The 19,142-nt window shown below is 39.9% G+C and overlaps 1 protein-coding gene across 3 annotated transcripts in view; it reads left to right on the top strand.

Annotated features, from left to right (window-relative positions):
• The first annotated feature begins 1,068 nt into the window (after positions 1-1,068).
• The window catches only part of UROC1 (urocanate hydratase 1), a 68,542-nt gene continuing 50,468 nt past the window's right edge, over positions 1,069-19,142 (top strand). Inside the window, exons 1-5 of one of the 3 annotated variants that reach the window (XM_038410425.2) lie at positions 1,069-1,086; positions 1,913-2,040; positions 9,899-10,029; positions 15,353-15,446; positions 17,285-17,344. In XM_038410425.2, coding sequence (XP_038266353.1) covers positions 1,915-2,040; positions 9,899-10,029; positions 15,353-15,446; positions 17,285-17,344 — 411 coding nt within the window. In that variant the 5' untranslated portion in view covers positions 1,069-1,086; positions 1,913-1,914. Of the gene's footprint in view, positions 1,087-1,771; positions 1,810-1,912; positions 2,041-9,898; positions 10,030-15,352; positions 15,447-17,284; positions 17,345-19,142 lie in introns of those variants that run through there. The other 2 variants (XM_043519678.1, XM_043519677.1) reach the window with 2 other exon arrangements.

Raw genomic sequence — 19,142 nt, forward strand, 5'->3', positions numbered from 1 at the left:
TGACTGCATTGTGTGAAGAAATACTTCCTTTTATTTGTTTAAAACCTGCTGCCTATTAATTTAATTTGGTGAACCCTAGTTCTTGTGTTATGAGAAGTAGTAAACAACACTTCCTTAACTACTTTCTCTACAACAGTCTACAACATGATTTTATAGACTTCAATCATATCTCCCCTTAGCCATCTCTTTTCCAACATGAAAAGTCCCAGTCTTATTAATCTCTCCTCCTACGGAAACCATTCCATATCCCTAACAATTTTTGTTGCCCTTTTCCAATTGCAATATATCTTTTTTGAGATGGGGCAACCACATCTGCACACAGTATTCAAGATGTAGGTGTACCATGGATTTATATAGAGGCAACATGATATTTTCTGTCCTATTATTTATCCCTGTCTTAATTATTCCCAGCATTCTGTTTGCTTTTTTGACTGCTGCTGCACATTGAGTGGATATTTTCAGAGAACTATCCACAATGACTCCAAGATCTCTTTATTGAGTGGTAACAACTAATTTAGAACCCATCATTTTATATATATGGTTGGGATTGTGCATCCCAATATGCATTACTTTGCATTTATCAGCATTAAATTTCACCTGCCATTTTGTTTATTGCTGCACTTATGGAAAAGTCCAGTAGAATTTAATAGCAAAAAATAATAATCTTTCTATATGTTTTTCAACCCTTCTGTCAAATTTAATGCACAATAATATCCCGGTTGTAGGATTCTATAGGATTGTTCAAGGAAACCTATAAGAGAGGGCATCATTTTCTTTTAAATGCTATAGGTTTTCAGAATAATTTCTATAGAACATTATTTAATTTCTTAACAACCCTACTGATTTCACCCTTTTACACCTCATAGAACAATGGACCTTAAGTCTGAGATGTTCCCATTTCACACCTGTTCATTATTTTAATATTTTCTCTCTCTCTCTCTCTTTTTTTTTCCAGATTATGGGCTCAATCCTGGAGTCCTTACTCAGGCAATTCTCCCAGTGGATGTCAGCACAGGCATAGGCTGTGGCTTTGTGAATGCAACAAGGGCCAAAAAGCTGCTGCACAATTTAAACAAAGGTTCAAAGGTGAGATTAAAGTTCATGTTTTGTGTTAAGAGGAAAGTCACAGGAAACATATTTGTTTGTTTGTGATGTTTGAATGGGAAGAGCCTCAGACACTCTGGTTGTTGTTGATTATAGTGTATAAAAGCCAGGTAGAAGAGAAACCTTATTTTCTCCCTGCTGTTATTATATAGCACAGCAAAATCAGTAGCAATATTGAATAGACTGATATATTTTCAGTTTAAATCTGTTAAAATTCAGGAACATATAATAACAGGAATCTATGTGGGGTGGCATCCTTATTGCTATTATGGGTAACAGCTGTTAACAGAAAGAGAAAGTGGTCAGGAGTGAGGTACAGTACTATCCAGAGGTGTGAAAGAGAAAGCTCCCAATATTCAGTTATGAGATTATAGACAGGTCAAGGCACAAATCATGGAATCGCTACTCAGACAAATCTCCTTTTGAAGTCCAGCAGTCTTACTTTGCATGGAAGGCAATGTGACTTTGGTGTGTGCAAAGAATGTAGGATTGGACCAAAGGTATCCCAAAATGTTAGCAGAGCAGCTGCAAAAAAAAAAAAATTCAGAGAATAAACAGCAAAATGGTAAATGATTCATTATTCGGGGAAGGAGGGAAGAACCAATGGGATTTCACAGTGTGAGTAGGTGTGTCACCCGTGGTGTCTGTCCTCAGTACTTGGGAAGCATGTTTGCAAAAGCCACAGGGTAGGCTGTTCTCTCTGAGGTGATCTCATAGCTATTGCACATCCCAGGTGCTTATACACCTCCCTCTCCACTTCTCATTCCCCTTGAACCAGCCTTTTCTTCATCTCCTATTTCCCCAGCAGACATGTCTAGCCTGGAGGAAATTTGTGAGGGGCTTCCACTCCATCCCCTGCCAGAAAACAGAGGGCGAAAGAAAGGAGTACCTCATGCACCTGTGAGAACCCCCAACCTCACCGCTCAGGAAGAAAAGGTAACATGGGGTTTGCGAGACCAAGCCTTCCTTCCCACCAGATACCAGCCATCCAAAGCAGCAAGGCTTCTGCCTCAAATGCTCCTCAGGGTTTAGCGGCCAAAGTACAAGACCACTAAATAAGTTTCCTTGTGGCTTTAATATCACTGAGCTGTCAGCTAACGGACAACACTGTGGGGACTTGTCTGCTTTCACCTCATTGCTTCTCCCCAAAGAAAACCTTGAGAGACGTCGGTGGGGCAGTGTGGGAGAAGCTTACACAGCACTTTTTGGTGCTTTCTGGGGATAAACGGGACTTTAGGCTCTGTCGCTGTCAATCTAGCACTTTTCACCAGACATTTTATGAGCATCCCCTTTAAAAAAAAAATCCCTTGTGTGTACAAGGCTTAGCCCACAAAATTGATCAACACTAAGTATAGAAGCTCAACACCTGTTTACAAACCATCTACATACATTCTATTTTGGTTTTGCATTTTAAGATGTTACAGGGGGAAATATATTTAAAAGCCTAATCAGAAACCTTCTGGTGTTCTCTGATGAGGCACAGACTTCTCGGGTTTGGGTTAATGATTTGTTCTTGGTTGTGCAATTCTAACTCTTTTTTTGTTTGCCTAGGTAGCTTGCACTGTTAAGTAATCATTAGGCTCAATCCTTATTAGAGATTTTTTAAATTTTAACAGTTAAAAGGTTACATTAAAACAAAAGTCAACAGGAGTTTTGCGTGTTCAAGGGCAGCAAGTGGGTTCCTTAATGGTCTGAAAGGCCATCTTTCGTTAGATAATAATAACAATAATAATATAACATTGTACTCTTCCCCCCCACCACCACCCATGCTAGATACACAGGGACACATTCACCACTGGTGAAAGTAGGCACAACTTCATAGACTTCTTTGGTGTTACAACCTGCTTATGTGAGTGGTGAATTCGCACTTGAGGTCAGATTCTTTCTGTCCATTTCCACAAGCAAGGAGGAACCAAAATAGTTAAAAACCAGCTAGGGTGGAGGTGTGTATCTGGGGAGACCCAGATCTCAGATCTCTCCCTAGGTCCTTGGGACTCTATGGAAGCCCCACTTCTAAGGATTGAGACACCAGGGGTATTTGGAACAAGAAGAGAACAGCCATGAGAGATCCAATTAGGAATTAATGCTGCTTTGAGCAACATTAGTTACTGAGGAATGCTCTCCTTGGCTATTACGGCACAGCCATGGGATGGAGGTGGGGGAATTAATGGCTCCATGGCTCTTGAAGGAGCCATGCTGCCAGGAGGAGGGGAGATCAGTGAAGCTGCTGTGAAGAAGCATATGGTGTCCATAGATGTTCCGAGATCTCTATTGACCTACAGATATTCACCTTTTAGCAGGCCAACTCCTCCCCACAACCTCCCATCATGGAGAGATCCTCACCCTTGTTCTGCTATGAGGCAGGTACTCTATGAATGAAAACTAGTACAGTTTCCTGCCTGCCATAACCTCACAAGGAGAATAATATGGATCATGGGCTCCACATTATTTCCTCAGGTCAAGTATTTTCTGGAAACAAATCCTCATTGAAATTGGTTTAATCCCAATCTGGTTTCCAGCATCCTACCCTATTCTCTCCCCTCATTATCAATAACAGTTAATAAAAGTGGCAAAGAGTCCTGTGGCACCTCATAGACTAACAGACGTTTTGGAGCATAAGCTTTTGTGGGTGAATACCCACTTCGTCGGATGCATGTAGTGGAAATTTCCAGAGGCAGGTATAAATATGCAAGCAAGATTCAGGCTAGGGATAATGAGGTTAGTTCAATCAGGGAGGATGAGGCCCTCTTCTAGCGATTGAACTAACCTTGTTATCCCTAGCCTGATTCTTGCTTGCATATTTATACCTGCTTCTGGAAATTTCCACGACATATATCCGGCGAAGTGTATATTCACCCACGAAAGCTTATGCGCCAATACATCTATTAGTCTATAAGGTGCCATAGGACTCTTTGCCACTTTTGCAGATCCAGACTAACACAGTTACCCCTCTGATAGTTAATAAAAGGTCAGGCTGGTTGTGAATTTTTTATTGGCCTGTTAAAGATTTAAAAGCTTCCTTTCTGATTTATTTGGCTTTTAATCCTTCACCTTTAAACTCCTAACAGGTTTAGAGTCTCAGCTGGTATTTATTTGATACCTGAAAGCCCAAATCCCTTCCATGCTTAACAAATATAGTCTTTCTACAAGGTGGTTTCAAAACCTTGAGACAGGATTTCAGCCTTTATCAGTGATGTGTAATGCTGGGACTATCTGGAGATTTTTCTTTATGTGCAATGATACATTTATTTTCTAATAAAAATAGCTAATGAGCAAAGGAAAAAAGTAGTCCAGCGTCTCAGCTGGTATGGAGTCAATGGAGCTATGCTGACTTACACTTGCTGAGGATGATTATATCCCTTCGGGCTAAGTTTTTCTGTATTTGCAATAATAATTCTAAGCCATTGCAATGTTTGTTTTCATGTGCCTCTGTTTCTGGTAATAATATAAAGCCTTTAAGTGAGATTTAGAAAAATCCATGTGCCTTGGGGCTTGCTGATGAGATATACAATTCTCCCTACCCTACAATATTTAATCTCCTTCAATAAACCAAACCATTTCTGAGGACCTATTTTGTTTATAAGTTTCCTGAGCTCACTTGCTTCCACTTTCATGGCTGAGTGCTTGAAACAGCCATATCCTCTGTCTTTCCCTCCCCGTCTCAGAAAGCTCAAGCCTTCTGCTCTTCAGCTTCCATCTGTCAAGCTAAACATTCTGCAAACAGGAAGTTTTGATTGGAGTATCTTTGCTAGTAGTTATAATGTAATAGGCATGGGTCAAGAATTTCAAAAATAGGAGCTTGAAGTGGCCTCTTTTGCGAAATTGCTCAGCCCCCCAGCAGCTCCCTTTGACCTTGGTGGAGAAGTGGGAGGACATTTGACCTCAGTGGGAACTTCTGGTTGATTAGCATTTCTGAAAATCAGGCCACTGAGTTAGAAATCCACATATGGAAGGAAAGGCTAACTCTAGGCTTCTGCTTTTGAAAATCTTAGCCATAAAGAACACAGCTGGACTTTCAGAGCCCATGTGGAGTTAACAACAATGGCCAATCAGAAAGATCCACTTTTACTTCTAAACTGAGGTCATCAGTATTGGATGCTATTGAGAGAGAATAACACATGAAACCCACAATCTCAGTTTTACAATCACTTTTCAGAGAATAATCCCTCTATAAATGCCTTATAAACACCAAATTCAAGAAGATAAATGGGAGGAAAGAAAAGTTAACCTCATTGTTAAAGAACAGAACAAGGAACCAAGAAATCAATGTGACTTTGGTTGTCACTTCTCTGGGCTTCAGTTTCCCATCAGTAAAATGTGATAGTGACCAGTTGTAAGGCAAGAAAAACAAACGGCTAGTGGAGTGCTTCAAAATGAGAGCAAAATATTAGTCATGATCCACCATGCATGTCTTAGAAGGAAACTTTGTGTCAAGTTCTTATATTGTACTTAGGTGACTGGCTTGAAATACTCTCAACAAATAATTAGTTCAAGGTGGAGTTTTCAAAAAAAGTCTAAGTGACTTAGGAGTGTAAGTCCTATTGACTTTCATATACACTGTCAGTGAGGTCAAAGTCTGATTTTCACAGGTGTTGAGCACTTGCAGCATGAGACGAAGTCAATAGGAGTCGTAAGTACCAAGCATCTCTGAAAATCATCCTTTTCATCTCTTTCTCTGCTTGCAGAATAATCACAGGGAAATTTTGATTTCCAGAAATGCATTTATTATAGATGAAATTCACTTGTGTGCTAAGGTCCAGCACAAGGCTCCATATTTTGATGACATAGTGGGGTTTAAATGATATAGAGGACAGGGACATATAGAATTCAAGATATGCTGCTTAGTTGTGATTGGTCACATAAGCCACATGATATTGCTTATTTTCCCTGATTGGACACACATACAAGCGCTTTTGATGTTGATACTTTCATCTGAGAATTCACTTTGGTTTCTGCAAATACAAGCACATGCAACTTTGGAATTCATTTGCATGAATGTTTGTATTACAAAACTCAGTCACTTGGATGCTTTTGGAAAGGGAATACAAATAGGGCATAAGCTCAGCCAAAAAAAGCCAAGCAGATAGTCACAAAAATGTTTTCACACCATTTGCCCAGCTCTAGTATTTACTTACATGTTAAACTGTTTGAATTTGCCAAACTGTATTTGTAGATTAGGTAAAAGTATCCCTAGCAATCCTATTATACTACAAATAATGCAGGATATTTATTGAATAACTCTAGCCAGGTTAGAAAAATAACATTTTCGTTCCTCCAGCATTTGATAGTCAACATAGAACACAGCCATAATTCCAAATGTTGCAATATTTTCCCTTTTCCTGTTACACATTTCCTCCCCCCCTCCCCGGCCACACACACACATAGAATTTTATCCCAGATAATTGTATTTTATTTTTAAGAGTGTGTGTGGCATAATTTATTCTCTCTTTTGAAATTCTCCAGAGCTAAATCATTGAAGTTATGGCTGATTGCAGCTGATATATCAACTAATAAAAACACCCAACGATACCATATATTAATTATAGCTGGGATTTTTGTGTTAGCTAGTAACATGCTCTTGAAAAACAACTGCTTATCTCGGTGCTGGAGGGGTAGTTACATTTGAAAAAATAATTTGCATTTTCTACATCCAGCGAATGGAATTTTTTTCTCTTTTCTTTCTGTCGATAAAATGGCAATTTCCAGCCTCTGGATTTTATTGGCCACATTCTCAGCTGGTGTAAATGGTCATAGCTCTGTTGACCTCAAATTGGATCTGACCCTATGTTCTCAAAAGCAAGCATACCTAAGCCAGGAACATTTTCTTACATAGTCATCATCTTGTCTTTTCTGGCAGTCCTTATGGATGCTAGTTCTCATTGAAGCCTGAGGAAGTTTTGTGTGTGGAAGGCTTGCAGGCTCAAGTGGTGAGCTAGCTGGAGAACTCTAAGCCATAAAGACCAAACCATGGCCCATTGAAGTCAACTAGATTTGCCACTGGGCCAAGGCTTGGGTTTTGTATGGCTTTTAAGGGCTTTTGCCAAAGTGTCTTGTCTCCCCAGAACAATGACTATGCTGAGAATAATTAGATTGAGTCTGTGGGTTTTCACTGTCCTCTGTTCTAAGCGCCATTATTCCCATATTGCACTACTCCAGTTCGCATTCTCTATAAATTATCTGCATCCATGACTCCCTCATGCAGCCACTAGAGGGTGCTGCAAGTGCAGGGTATATGTGCTGTATTCTCCCCTTTCCAAAACGAGTCTCCTGCATGGTGAGATGTTGTGATCTCATCAGATCTTAAAGCAAACTATATCTCCACTCCCTACAAATCACCGAAATGAATCTATTAAGTTAAATATGGTTTGAGACTATCTTCACCAGAAAGCAGCTTGGATAGTGCTGCCATTTATAATGCAAGTGGAAAATCTTTCTCGTGACCTTTGTGTGCAATTAGCCTTTTAAAGATTGTAAAATCTTTGGCCTTATTATGGCTCTAATAGACCAGAATGTGGAATACATATTGGCTACATGATTTAACAAAATGTTACATAAAGATAATAGCATATGTGTATCACCTTTCATCTCAAAGGATACCAATGTGCTTTGCAAACTATGGGCAACATCTCTGCAGGCAGAGGGAATACAGTGCCTTAGCACAGCTTCCAGAGTTTGATTCCATGTGCAAGAATGTGCAGTTTAATATGAAAATACACCCACCACTGTAGAAAATTATAGCAAATGCATAATAATGCTTAGCAACCCACTCTGCAATAGCTTGGGACGAAAAGTGATGAGAATACTTATCCAACTGGAACTTAGGCAGGAAGACTCTTAGGCAAGCAGCATGTAATGTGAATTTGCCCCGACACAGGGGAGAAAACCCTACTCTTATGGAACGTGCCATGAGATCTTCAATGCCCACCAGAGCCCAGGACCTCATTGTTGTCATTTCTGAACAATAGCTCCCTTGGCAGCACAGCACCCCCTAGCACAACAATGGAGAATTGGTTCAGTACTGATTTACAAGAAAGAACACTACTTATGTCCATAGCCACTTCCTGCAATTCCTGTTGTTCCGGGCTAGATATGCTGAACAACTGTAAAATAAAATAACTCCACCAAAATATAACTTTAAATAACCTTAGCAATTCATAATTTGATTTTCTCACTGATGGAACAGTAATAAATATCTGATAAGTATCAAGAAGAGTATGTGTGATTTGCCTAAAATGCTACCCATCTGTGATTTTTTTGGAGTTTAAAATTTCACATAAAATATACAAAATTTTGTATGATTTCTCTCACTCACGTACATTTAGGTTTATTCAAATGTTGGACAAAATGGCTTTATTCATTCCAACAATTAATTTTCCAGTAATTTCAAAATGCTGCATGTTTTACACATTTTATATGTTTTCCTTTACTGAAAAATAGTCTTATTTTTTCACATTTTTGTTCAAAAACTGGTCCATTTTTAATTGAAATTGGTCCTGGTTTTGCCTAAATAATATGTATATCTTAGTGAGGCTCTCTGTGAAAATTAGTCCATTTTCCAGTTTGTAAGGAATGTGAAAAACCTTGAATTTACATTTCATAATGAGGATTTCACAAACATCTAGTGGTTACTTTTAATGGGAGAGATCCTACAAGAATCCACTATCAAGTGTAGGTATTCTGCTATGAGTAAACTCTGAGTGAAATTTATCTTTATGCAGAGAGCCAGAACAAGACCTATGCATCACTTAAATCCCATTAAAGTCCTATTTTGAGCAAGCCTTCTGCACATAATTTTGCACATAACAAATTGAAACTGCCTCATGTCTACTGGATTTTTACCCTCTTTGTGAGATTGTTCCTAAAAATTCCACCATCATAACTTGACTTACAGAAGCAAAGAACAAAGATAAAGAAAATGTGAACATTTTCTTCTATAAAGGGTTAGAAATGATGGGCAAACATCTTTAGAAATAACTAGGTACACAAGTATTTATGGCTAATCTTTACTTAATTTACATACCATACTTGCATTAAAATTAATGGGAATTACATATGCACATTGAAAAGATAAAAAAAAAGACCAGAAATTGCACCAGACTGCAAATGGAATACTGCACATCATGGTGTTATGGTTATTTATTGAACATCTGTGCATAGCACCATATGTATGAAACTTTACCAAAAGTCTGAAGACATGGTTACTGCCTTCGAGTTGAGATGAAGCTTGTTCTACTCCCTATTGTTGGGTTTGTTTAATAAACATCTTAGAGGCTCAGATTGTCTAGCCCAATCTAGTCCCTTTGTGCCACTCTGGAGGTGCAAAGGGGCCATAAACTGGCTGTATCCCCACAATTAAGGCTTCCCCTGGCCTCCAGCAGCCCTCAACTTGTTTACAGATAGCAGAGCTGTTTCCTATACCACTGCCTTCCTGGCCGAGTGTAGTGGATGCTGGGGGCAGGAAAGGAGTGGCCAGAACCCTATTGCCCAGTTGTCTTCAGCTGGCTCCTTTGCTGTCCTCCCCTCCCTCTACTGCTGCGGTTGATGGAGACTGGGTGTAGCAGAGAATCTGAGCCAGAGTATTTTTCTGTTTGTGCAAGGATTAGGATGAAGAAATATCATCGGAAATGCTCAGCTTTCTCACTTCTTGGGTCCTTATTCTTTTAAGGGCAGTAACCTTGAATACTCTTACGATCTGGGCAGGTTTCCCATCATATCTCATAAAAGAATCTCATATCTCATGTTGTTATGATAACCACCCACCTCGTCATTTTACCCGTGCCCTTTTTTTTGACAGCTGGCTTTGCAAAATGCTTTGCGTTATTTCCCACCCGAAGTCCACAAAGAGCTGGCGCTGGAATTTGCAGAAGAGCTCAAGCTCTATGGCCACATATACATGTACCGATTCTGTCCAGAAATTGAGATGAGGTAAGGCTGGGAGGGCTCTTTTCAGAATTGCAATCAGTTGCCACTGCCATGCTTGTTGTACTCTGGATATGAAATTTACTTCTGTAACTAGGGCTAGCCCAAAGCCTATGCCCCAGTGAGGCCCCACTTATGCCCATCTCGAAACAGAATCAAGATATATTAATGAACTGAATCAATCAAACGAATAAATATTGTGCCTTGTATATAATTAGAAATCAGTAGCTTTGTTCATATTGAGCCTCAATCATAGTTTTGGAATGCTGCCCCATAAGCTGCATAACCGAGGTTCTTCATACTCTGGGCTCTATATTGCTGTCTAGCCCCACGAAATTCCCCTTGGAATTAGTGAGCATTCCACTGACCAACAAGGGAAATATTAGGCACCATTGTGGGTGGCCACGAGCTAGGCCCTCCCGTCTCTATGGCTCATTATACTGTGCTCCTTATTTAAAAGCAGGTCTACTCTGGAGACATTTACTTTGGGCTCTTACATCATCAGTTAAAGCTCCTGGAATAAAACACTTGGGGTGAAATTCATCTCTGTGAGAGACTGCACAAGGCCTATGCACCACTGAAGTCTGACACATGGCCACATTCAGAGGTGCTTGTAGTGTTTCACAAGCAGACAAAGTACAGTCCCAACTGTACGAGCTCTGAGTAAGCCTTATATGCACTGCAGCTTGTGCTGAAGCTGAATTCGGTTGGCTGGCAAAACTCCTCAGTTATTATTGATAGACTGTAGATTTCAATCCATAGACTCCTGGAATGTTGAAGCCAACAATTGGTGAATCAGAGGGAGAGGTCAAATGCCCTGAGTGGCTTTGGATCCACCTATTTGAGAGACAGGCTCTCTCCTCATGCCACATAGGAGAGGCTTCAGAGCTGGATCCCCTTTGATTTAAAAGAGAGGTAGAGCATTCTCCATGAGGGGCCATCAGCTTTGGAACGTGCTGCCTGACCCTGATCTGAAATATACTAGACCTGTTAACATTTGGAGAGTGCTGTAAGGGGCAATAAATTTACTCAAGCTTTTGGAGAGGGGCAAAGGTTTGTGGAGCAGAGCAGTTTTGTTGAGGGCCTGCTGGTGGGTTAGCTGTTGTTTCTAGTCTGATTAATTGTGTTCTAATTCGTGTCAGACAAGGTCATGTTTAATATTTTAACAGAAATTTAAATAAATAAAACAAGTAACTATAAAGCACTCAGATTTGTGCAGACAGCTGTGTCTCCAAGGTCTCAGCATGAGACTGGGGCCAAATCCTGCAGACTTAAACTAAGACAAACTGCACGCTAAAGACAATGGGAGTTTTGTCGGAATAGGACTGCAGGATCGGACTCCAGGTAGCACAAAGCACTGAACACTAAAAAGTTGTGGACGAACTTGCCCTGACTGGGATTGGATTAGATGGCCCACCAGATCATTTCCATCTCTAATGTCAATAATTCTTTGATTGCATCAGATACTTTTTATAGTGTGTTTATTTTTCGTTTTCCATTTTTATAACAGTTTCTTTGAATCTCAAAAATAAAAAGTCTGTTCTTTTCCACCTGGCACACTTTGTTTTCGTTTGTTTATTTGTGTTTCCTATGGAATGTGGTTCAGCATGCTTCTGTTTCATTAATATCCTTGTTCACATAGCAACATTCTTTGTGTTAGCAAATATCAAAGACTAGGGATTGTATGGTTGCTTGTGAAACCAGTCCCCTACACTGAGGCAGGACTAAGTGTTATCTAGACCATCCCTGACAGGTGTTTGTGTAAACTGTTCTTAAAAACCTCTAATAACAGAGATTCCACAACCTCCCTAAGTAATTTGTTCCAGTGCTTAACTACCATGACAGTTAGGAAATTTTTTCTAATGCCTAACCTAAATCTCCCTTGCTGCAATTTAAGCCCATTGCTTCTTGTCCTGTCCTCAGTGGATAAGGAGAACAATTTATCACTCTCCTATTTGTAACAACCTTTTACATACTTCATGTCCCCCGTCAGTCTTCTCTTCTCCAGACTAAACAAACCCATTTTTTTTCCAATTTTTTCCTCGTAGGTCACATTTTCTAGATCTTTAATAGTTTTTGTTGCTCTCTTCTGGACTTTCTCCAATTTGTTCACATCTTTCCTGAAGTGTGGTGCCCAGAACTCGACATAGCACTCTAGTTCAGGCCTTATGAGTGCTGAGCAGAGTGGAAGAATTACTTCTTGTGTCTTGCTTACAACACTTCTGCTAATACATCCCAGAATGATGTTCGCTTTTTCTGAAAACAGTGTTACATTGTTGACTCATATTTAGTTTGTGATCCATTATAATCCTGGATGCTTTCTGCAGTACTCCTTCCTAGGCAGTCACTTTCCATTTGGTATTTATGCAGTTGATTGTTCCTTCCTATGTGGAGTACTTTGCATTTGTCTTTATTGAATTTCATCCTGTTTACTTCAGACCATTTCTCCAGTTTGTCCAGATCATTTGAATTCTATTCCTGTCCTCCAGAGTACTTACAATCTCTCCCAGCTTGGAATTGTTGCAGACTTTATAAGTGTACTCTCTATGCCATTGTCCAAAACATTGTTGAAGATATTGAATAGAACCAGACCCAGAACAGATCCCTAAGGGACCCCACTTGATATGCCCTTCCAGCTTGACTGTGAACCATTGGTAACTACTCTCTGAGTATGGTTTTCCAACCAGTTGTGCACCCACCTTATAGTAGGTTCATCTAGACTATATTTCCCTAGGTTGCTTACAGTATCAAAAATCTTACTAAAGACAAGATATATCACATCTACTGCTTCCTCCCTTACCCACAAAGCTTGTTACCCTGTCAAAGAAGCATATTTGGTTGGTTTAGTATGATTTGTTCCTGACAAATATTTGTTGACTGTTACTTATCACCTTATTATCCTCTATCTGCTATAATGCCCTGGCTTGTCCTTATTACCATTTTTATAGGTAGGTGCTATATTTGCCCTTTTCCAGCCCTCTGGGATCTCTCCCATCCTCCATGAGTTCTCAAAGATAATGGTGAATGGCTCAGAGACCTCTTCAGCCACTTCCTTATATATTCTAGAATGTATTTTGTCAGACATCTAACTTGTCTAAGTAATTCTTAACTTGTTGTTTCCCTTTTTTAGACACAGATCCTATCCCACATACACTGCTAATCTTTTTGGTGAAAACTGAAACAAAGAAGGCATTTAATGGCCATTGCTGAGTTTTCTGTTATTGTCTTTCCCTCCCAAATGAGTAATGGGACTACCTTGTTTTTGGTCTTCCTCTTGCTTCTAATGTCTTGGTAAAATGTTTTCTTGTTCCCCTTTATGTCCCTAACTAGTTTAATCTCGTTTTGTCCCTTGGCCTTTCTATTTTTCTCCCTACATGCTTGTATTGTTCTTTTATTCACTCTTCAATATTGACTTAGTTTCCACTTTTTATATGACTCTTTTGAGTTTCAGATCATTGAAGATTGCCTGGTTAAGTCAGCATGGTCTCTTACCATACTTCCTATCTTTCCTACGCATTGGAATAGTTTGCTCTTGTCCCCTTAATAATGTCTCTTTAAAAAACTGATAATTCTCCTGAACTCCTTTTTTCTGTAGACTTGCTTCCCATGGGATCATACCTACCAATTCTCCAAGTTTGCTAAAGTCTGCCTTCTTAAAGACCATTGTCTTTATTCTGCTGTTTTCCCTCCTACCATTTCTTAGAATCCTGAACTCTATCATTTCATGATCACTTTCACCCAAGTTGCCTTCCACCTAACCTCTTCCTTTCTATTTGTCAGAATCCAGTCCCGAACAGATTCTCCCCTAGTTGCTTTCTCCACCTTCTGCAGTGAAAAGTTGTCTCCAATGCTTTCCAAGAACTTGTTAAATAACCTGTGCCTTGCTGAATTATTTCCATAACAGATGCTGGGTAATTGACCACATCTATGATATCACTTCTATCTCAGTGCAAAGTGTATACAACTTTGATATATGTATCCAGTAATCTTATGTTGTAATAAATTATTTTAAAGTTACCCAGTACTTGCTATGTTATTCCCACAAACAAACGAAACCCCGTGCATTTTTTAAAAATGACTTTCCTTCTAGTTTGGCTGTGACTACAAGACATTTTCCTCTTTATCCTGCAGAGTACAGGTAAACAAAAAGAAATACACCCAAGGGATGAGAACAGCTGCTAACTCTACACAATACGCATTTTCAATCTTGGGTCAGAAGTTGGTCAGCCAATGTCTGATCAATGTAACTGGCAGGTTTCATCCAAACCTTTCCAGATTAAACATCTTTCTATATGAAGCAAAAGCCCAGCCATCAAGGGTCTGTGTGCAAACATGTCACATTATCTTTCCTGCCAGAATGACCCTCCAATGGCCATAACAACTTTTCTGCTTGTGGAACAGGAGGAAGCAAAACAGTGAAACCTTTTTATAATGATTACACTTTCTAATATTATTTGATTTGGGTTAACCCCTAGAGGCCCCAGATCTGTTGTACTGTGGCCTGTACAAGCATATAAGAAAAAACAGTCCTTGCCCTGGAAAGATTACACTATAAGGATACATTTAGATGTCTTAGAACAAATTGGTGGGAAGGAGAGCATAGGGTAGCAATTAGACAATTACACTAGTTAGCCTTGAAGAATGATCTTGCTCTGAAAAGTGGCTCTGTAGAAATACCAGTGTGGGATTCTATGTACATTATGCCTCAGTGATTTCTGGATCAAAAGAAGATGTGGGTGTTTTTTTCCCTAACTGCCAGCCTTGCAAACTCAACCTAGGAATGGAGAATCAAGCTGGAGTCTTTTCTTCTCAAGCATGAGCAGAAATAATAGAGGTGGTGCAGGCCAAACTGTGCCACCAGTGAAACCTTTCAAGCCTCATAGTCTTGTGTGGAGTTGCACTGATATAACTGAGTGGCCCTGTAATAGGTAGAGTAAACAATTCAGGTGATTGGGGCACCAGAAATATCCAGCTGTCTTTGTGCTGGTTCTTTAGGGCTATCAGGAGTAGTATGAACTTGCTTATGTCAATCAAGTTAGATCCCACTTGTGATTAATTGATTCAACAATTAATGGTAGAAAAGTGCTGAAAAAAACTATTTGCAAATATTCTTAGACTAGCTTTGATCAATCTCAAATATGTTAACTTAATTTACAGAAGTCTTTTCAGGCATGGGCTGTGTTTTGTTTTATTTTTTCTTTCCTTATTAATCAATATCTGCAACTCTGGGAAGTTTGGTGGCAGTTAAATATTTCATTGCAGTTTTTTCCCTTCTCTTTACATGTGCTTAAACAAAATCCTCCCTAATGTCTGTGTATGTTTGTTTCAGAGCTTACCCCATAGAGGAATATCCTTGCAAAACCAAATCAGCTGCTGCAATAATGCTCATGATCATGAATAATCTGGATCCCTCCGTGGCCCAGGTAATGTACCATGGAAATAAAGGGATGGAAATTATTCACAGAATAGGAGGAGCAAATCTACAAGTAATTCCCTCCAGATATGCTCGCATATAAATGGAGTATTTTAGGACCTGTGCAAGGTTTATGCACCACTTATTCCCATGTAAACCCTCAGTATAAGGATTAAATGGAGGTAAAGTAGTGCTGCATAGATCTTGTGCTGGTCCTCTACACAAGGGCGAATTTCCTCCATAACATCTGTAGAGCTGGCTTCTATGTGTGTTAGTTAAATAGGCCATTTTCAGTATCTGCAAGAGAGTGTATGTACAGTGTGACATGCCAAAATGATACTTTCTGTGGGACTGATCCTCCAAGGGTTCCTGAGCATCTCCTGGGGGGACTGAGGGCCAGCTACTCCCTTTGGCTTCTGTTGGGGCTGAAATCGAACTGTGTTTCTCAGGATAGGGATCTGTGTAGGGCTTAGGCCTGCCAGTTCCATATGCTGTAATCCTAATGACTTCAGTGGGAATTATGCATGCAAGAGGCATGCAGGGTTTTTAGATGGTAAAGCTATGATTTTTATAAAGACCTTATCACCGATCACAATGTTCCTCAGAGTTTTCAACTCCTGTTGGATCGCTCTAAGGTTGAGATGGTGACTACTGGAGTCCCTTTAACTATTTGACCATTTTTATTAATTAGGCTCTGATATCATGGGAGTCTGGAGTACTGGCTGGCATCTGGAGACCCAAGATGTTCAGTTTGGCTGTGGGGAGGGGAAGGGATTTTGGTTGTTCAAATTAATAGGCCTCTGTATATGTCAGTAAATATGGTAAAAGTATTGTCTCCTCCCTCAAAGAAGCCCACAGTGGAAGCCAATGAGTCAAGAAAGCACAGCAAGATGATCTCATGGAGGTTATAGCTCCCCTCTTGTGGGGGGCTGGGGGCCTGTGGAACTTTGAGGGTGATGCTTCCTTTCCCCAAGGATACTGGGGATCTGCAGGAAGAAACACCCCTCCCCCGCCATTCCAATCAATGTGGGCAGGAGCCATACACATACATGCCACCCTTTGAGTGGCAGGGCTGGCTCTTATTCCACCTAGCGGTATGGTTCCTCCAGCAGCCATACTGCTATTGGATGGGTGCTCCTGCAGCTGCCACGCCCACTTCCACATAAAGCAATAACGTTTTTGATTTCACTTGTCTTCCTTTCCTTGTTCTTTTCGATTCATTGCTACACACACTTGTTGTGCCTTGTCTATTTAGACTGGAAGCTCCTTGAGGAAAGGACCATCTCTCACTATATATTTACAGAGTGCAGCGGGGCCAGACTCTGATTGGGGTTGCCAGGCACAACAAATTAATCAGGGCTGAATGCTGCTCCCATTGAAGTCATTGACTTTAATGAGAGTAGGGTTAAGCACTCAATATCTTATGTCCTCAATATATATATAAAAAAGTAGATGTTAATCCTTTCTGCATCTTTGAAAGTGCAGCATGCATCTCAGAAGCAAGATCGCTCACACTGTCTTTAAGGGAGCTTTTTGCATTGCCTGCCTAGTTAAAAGAACAGCACCCAAGGATTAATTAATTAATTAATTTGGCATATAGACAACCCCATTTTTGCAATAATTAATAGCCCTTATTCTAAGGGATAGATTACAATCCACTGATTTGCTTAAATTGTCACTTTTACTATGATACTTTCTGGTTTCAAAAGTCTAGAGAATGTTGATGCAAAAAATATAACAATGAGTTGAATTTAATATTAAATTAATCTCTGGGATTGTTAAAGGAATCTTGCAGAAATGTTACAGGAAAGCACTAGTTTTAATATAATGAAAATGTGCCTTTTTTAGTTTCCCCAGGAGCTTGTAACTTACGGAGGAAATGGACAAGTCTTCAGCAGCTGGGCTCAGGTATGACATTGATACATTTGCAACCAGAGGTCTTGTGAAAAAGTAAATCAGATTCATATTTCACCCATCGGAACTCCATTCTGCTTAGGCAGAGTTTGTGACAAATTCTTGGCAGTCATTGTCTTGTAATATTCCAAAACATCCTGTCTGAGTAGATGAATCCTGAGTTATGAACTGTAGAGATGTACAGAGCTTTATTTAGTGAGAAGAGCACATGCTGCCAAATAGAAATGTTGTGACGACAACTGTGTATTTTAAGATAATTTCTTTTCTTTCTATCGTACATTTGCATGTGCCTCTGGTTTGTTTACATAATTTTAGAGGCAAATTGAATCTTAATATGTAATAAGGAATATTTGTTTGTTTATACTAATTTCACACTAGTTTGCACAACATGCAATTTACTAATAACGACTTAAAAAGCACAATCTTGAGTCTGTTTCCAACAATATCAAAGAACAGCTGAAGACATTTCATAATTACTAGCTGACCATTTCTTTGTCCAGTTTAGCTTCAGTTTTGGTAACATTGAATTATATCTTCTTTGATAAAGAGGTGTGGTCGGGGCTTGAGTCTAAATTCTGGGGCATGTATAAGGAATGTATAATGGATCCTAAAGTCCAAATCTGAGACCTAGGGTCAAGGCCAGGTTTGCAGAACACAGAGGAAGACACCCACATTGCCCAAAAGCTCAATAATCCTGAGACATAATGTCAATTCCCCACTAATGTACAGATACCCTGCTCAGGCCATTGTCTGTGGGAGTTTGCTTTCCCAACTAGATGAGAAGATTTCAGAAGCATTAGGTATTATTCTACTCATAGAACAAGCCTCTGCATACTATATGTTGTCCCCATTCTTCCCAGTAATGGCATGCAGTACAGTGTAGTTGTCTAACACAAACACTTTGCAAACATTGAAATTTGCACATGAAAAAACATTTCAAGGAAATCACTGACATCATAGTGAGCTGTAGCTCACGAAAGCTTATGCTCTAATAAATTTGTTAGTCTCTAAGGTGCCACAAGTACTCCTTTTCTTTTTATCAATAACATGGGTACTTGGTTACGTCTTATACAAGGGCAATTTAGTCATTCAGAACCAGATTGGGTCCAGTTGCTCAACAGGGATGAAGTGGAAGAACATTCAAGGAGCAGCTCTCATATACCCCTGTGGACAGCAGGGCACAAATGCAATTGCAGTGAGCACAGAAACTGCTCCCTCCATGAATCCTCTGAGGCACAAGGATACTACAAAGGGGGCAGAGAAGTGAAAGGAGGAGATGGGGCTATAGTCCTTCCTTGCTGCTGGTAGAGCTGGACAAGTGTGCAGAGAGGAATATGCTGCATCCCCTGGAAGGGATGTAGCATCAGGCATGCACCTCCTCCTGCAGACTGGAAAATCTAGTTGGAATTCTGGCTCTGAATTCCTCCCAGAGCTCACCTGAAGATGGTGCACGTTATTCTAAGGTTTCCTGTACCTCTCACAAACAAAAATACCCTTAAGACAGAAATGCATTGGGTCAGATGTATCCCTGCTGACTTTGGTCCCTTGTTTGTTTTTCAAAAACTACTAACTTACAGGAATAAGTAGAGCATAAGCTTTTGTGAGCTACAGCTCACTTCAAATTTGTTAGTCTCTAAGGTGCCACACGTACTCCTTTTCTTTTTACGGATACAGACTAACACGGCTGCTACTCTGAAACCTGTCATTAACTTACAGGTAGGGGAATATGAATGATCTTGTGGTTATGGCACAGGTCTGGGAGATGGGAAACCTGGGTTTTATTCCCAGTTCT

The sequence above is a fragment of the Dermochelys coriacea genome, chromosome 7 (genome assembly GCF_009764565.3).
Source record: "Dermochelys coriacea isolate rDerCor1 chromosome 7, rDerCor1.pri.v4, whole genome shotgun sequence".
Classification (NCBI taxonomy): Eukaryota; Metazoa; Chordata; order Testudines; family Dermochelyidae; genus Dermochelys; species Dermochelys coriacea.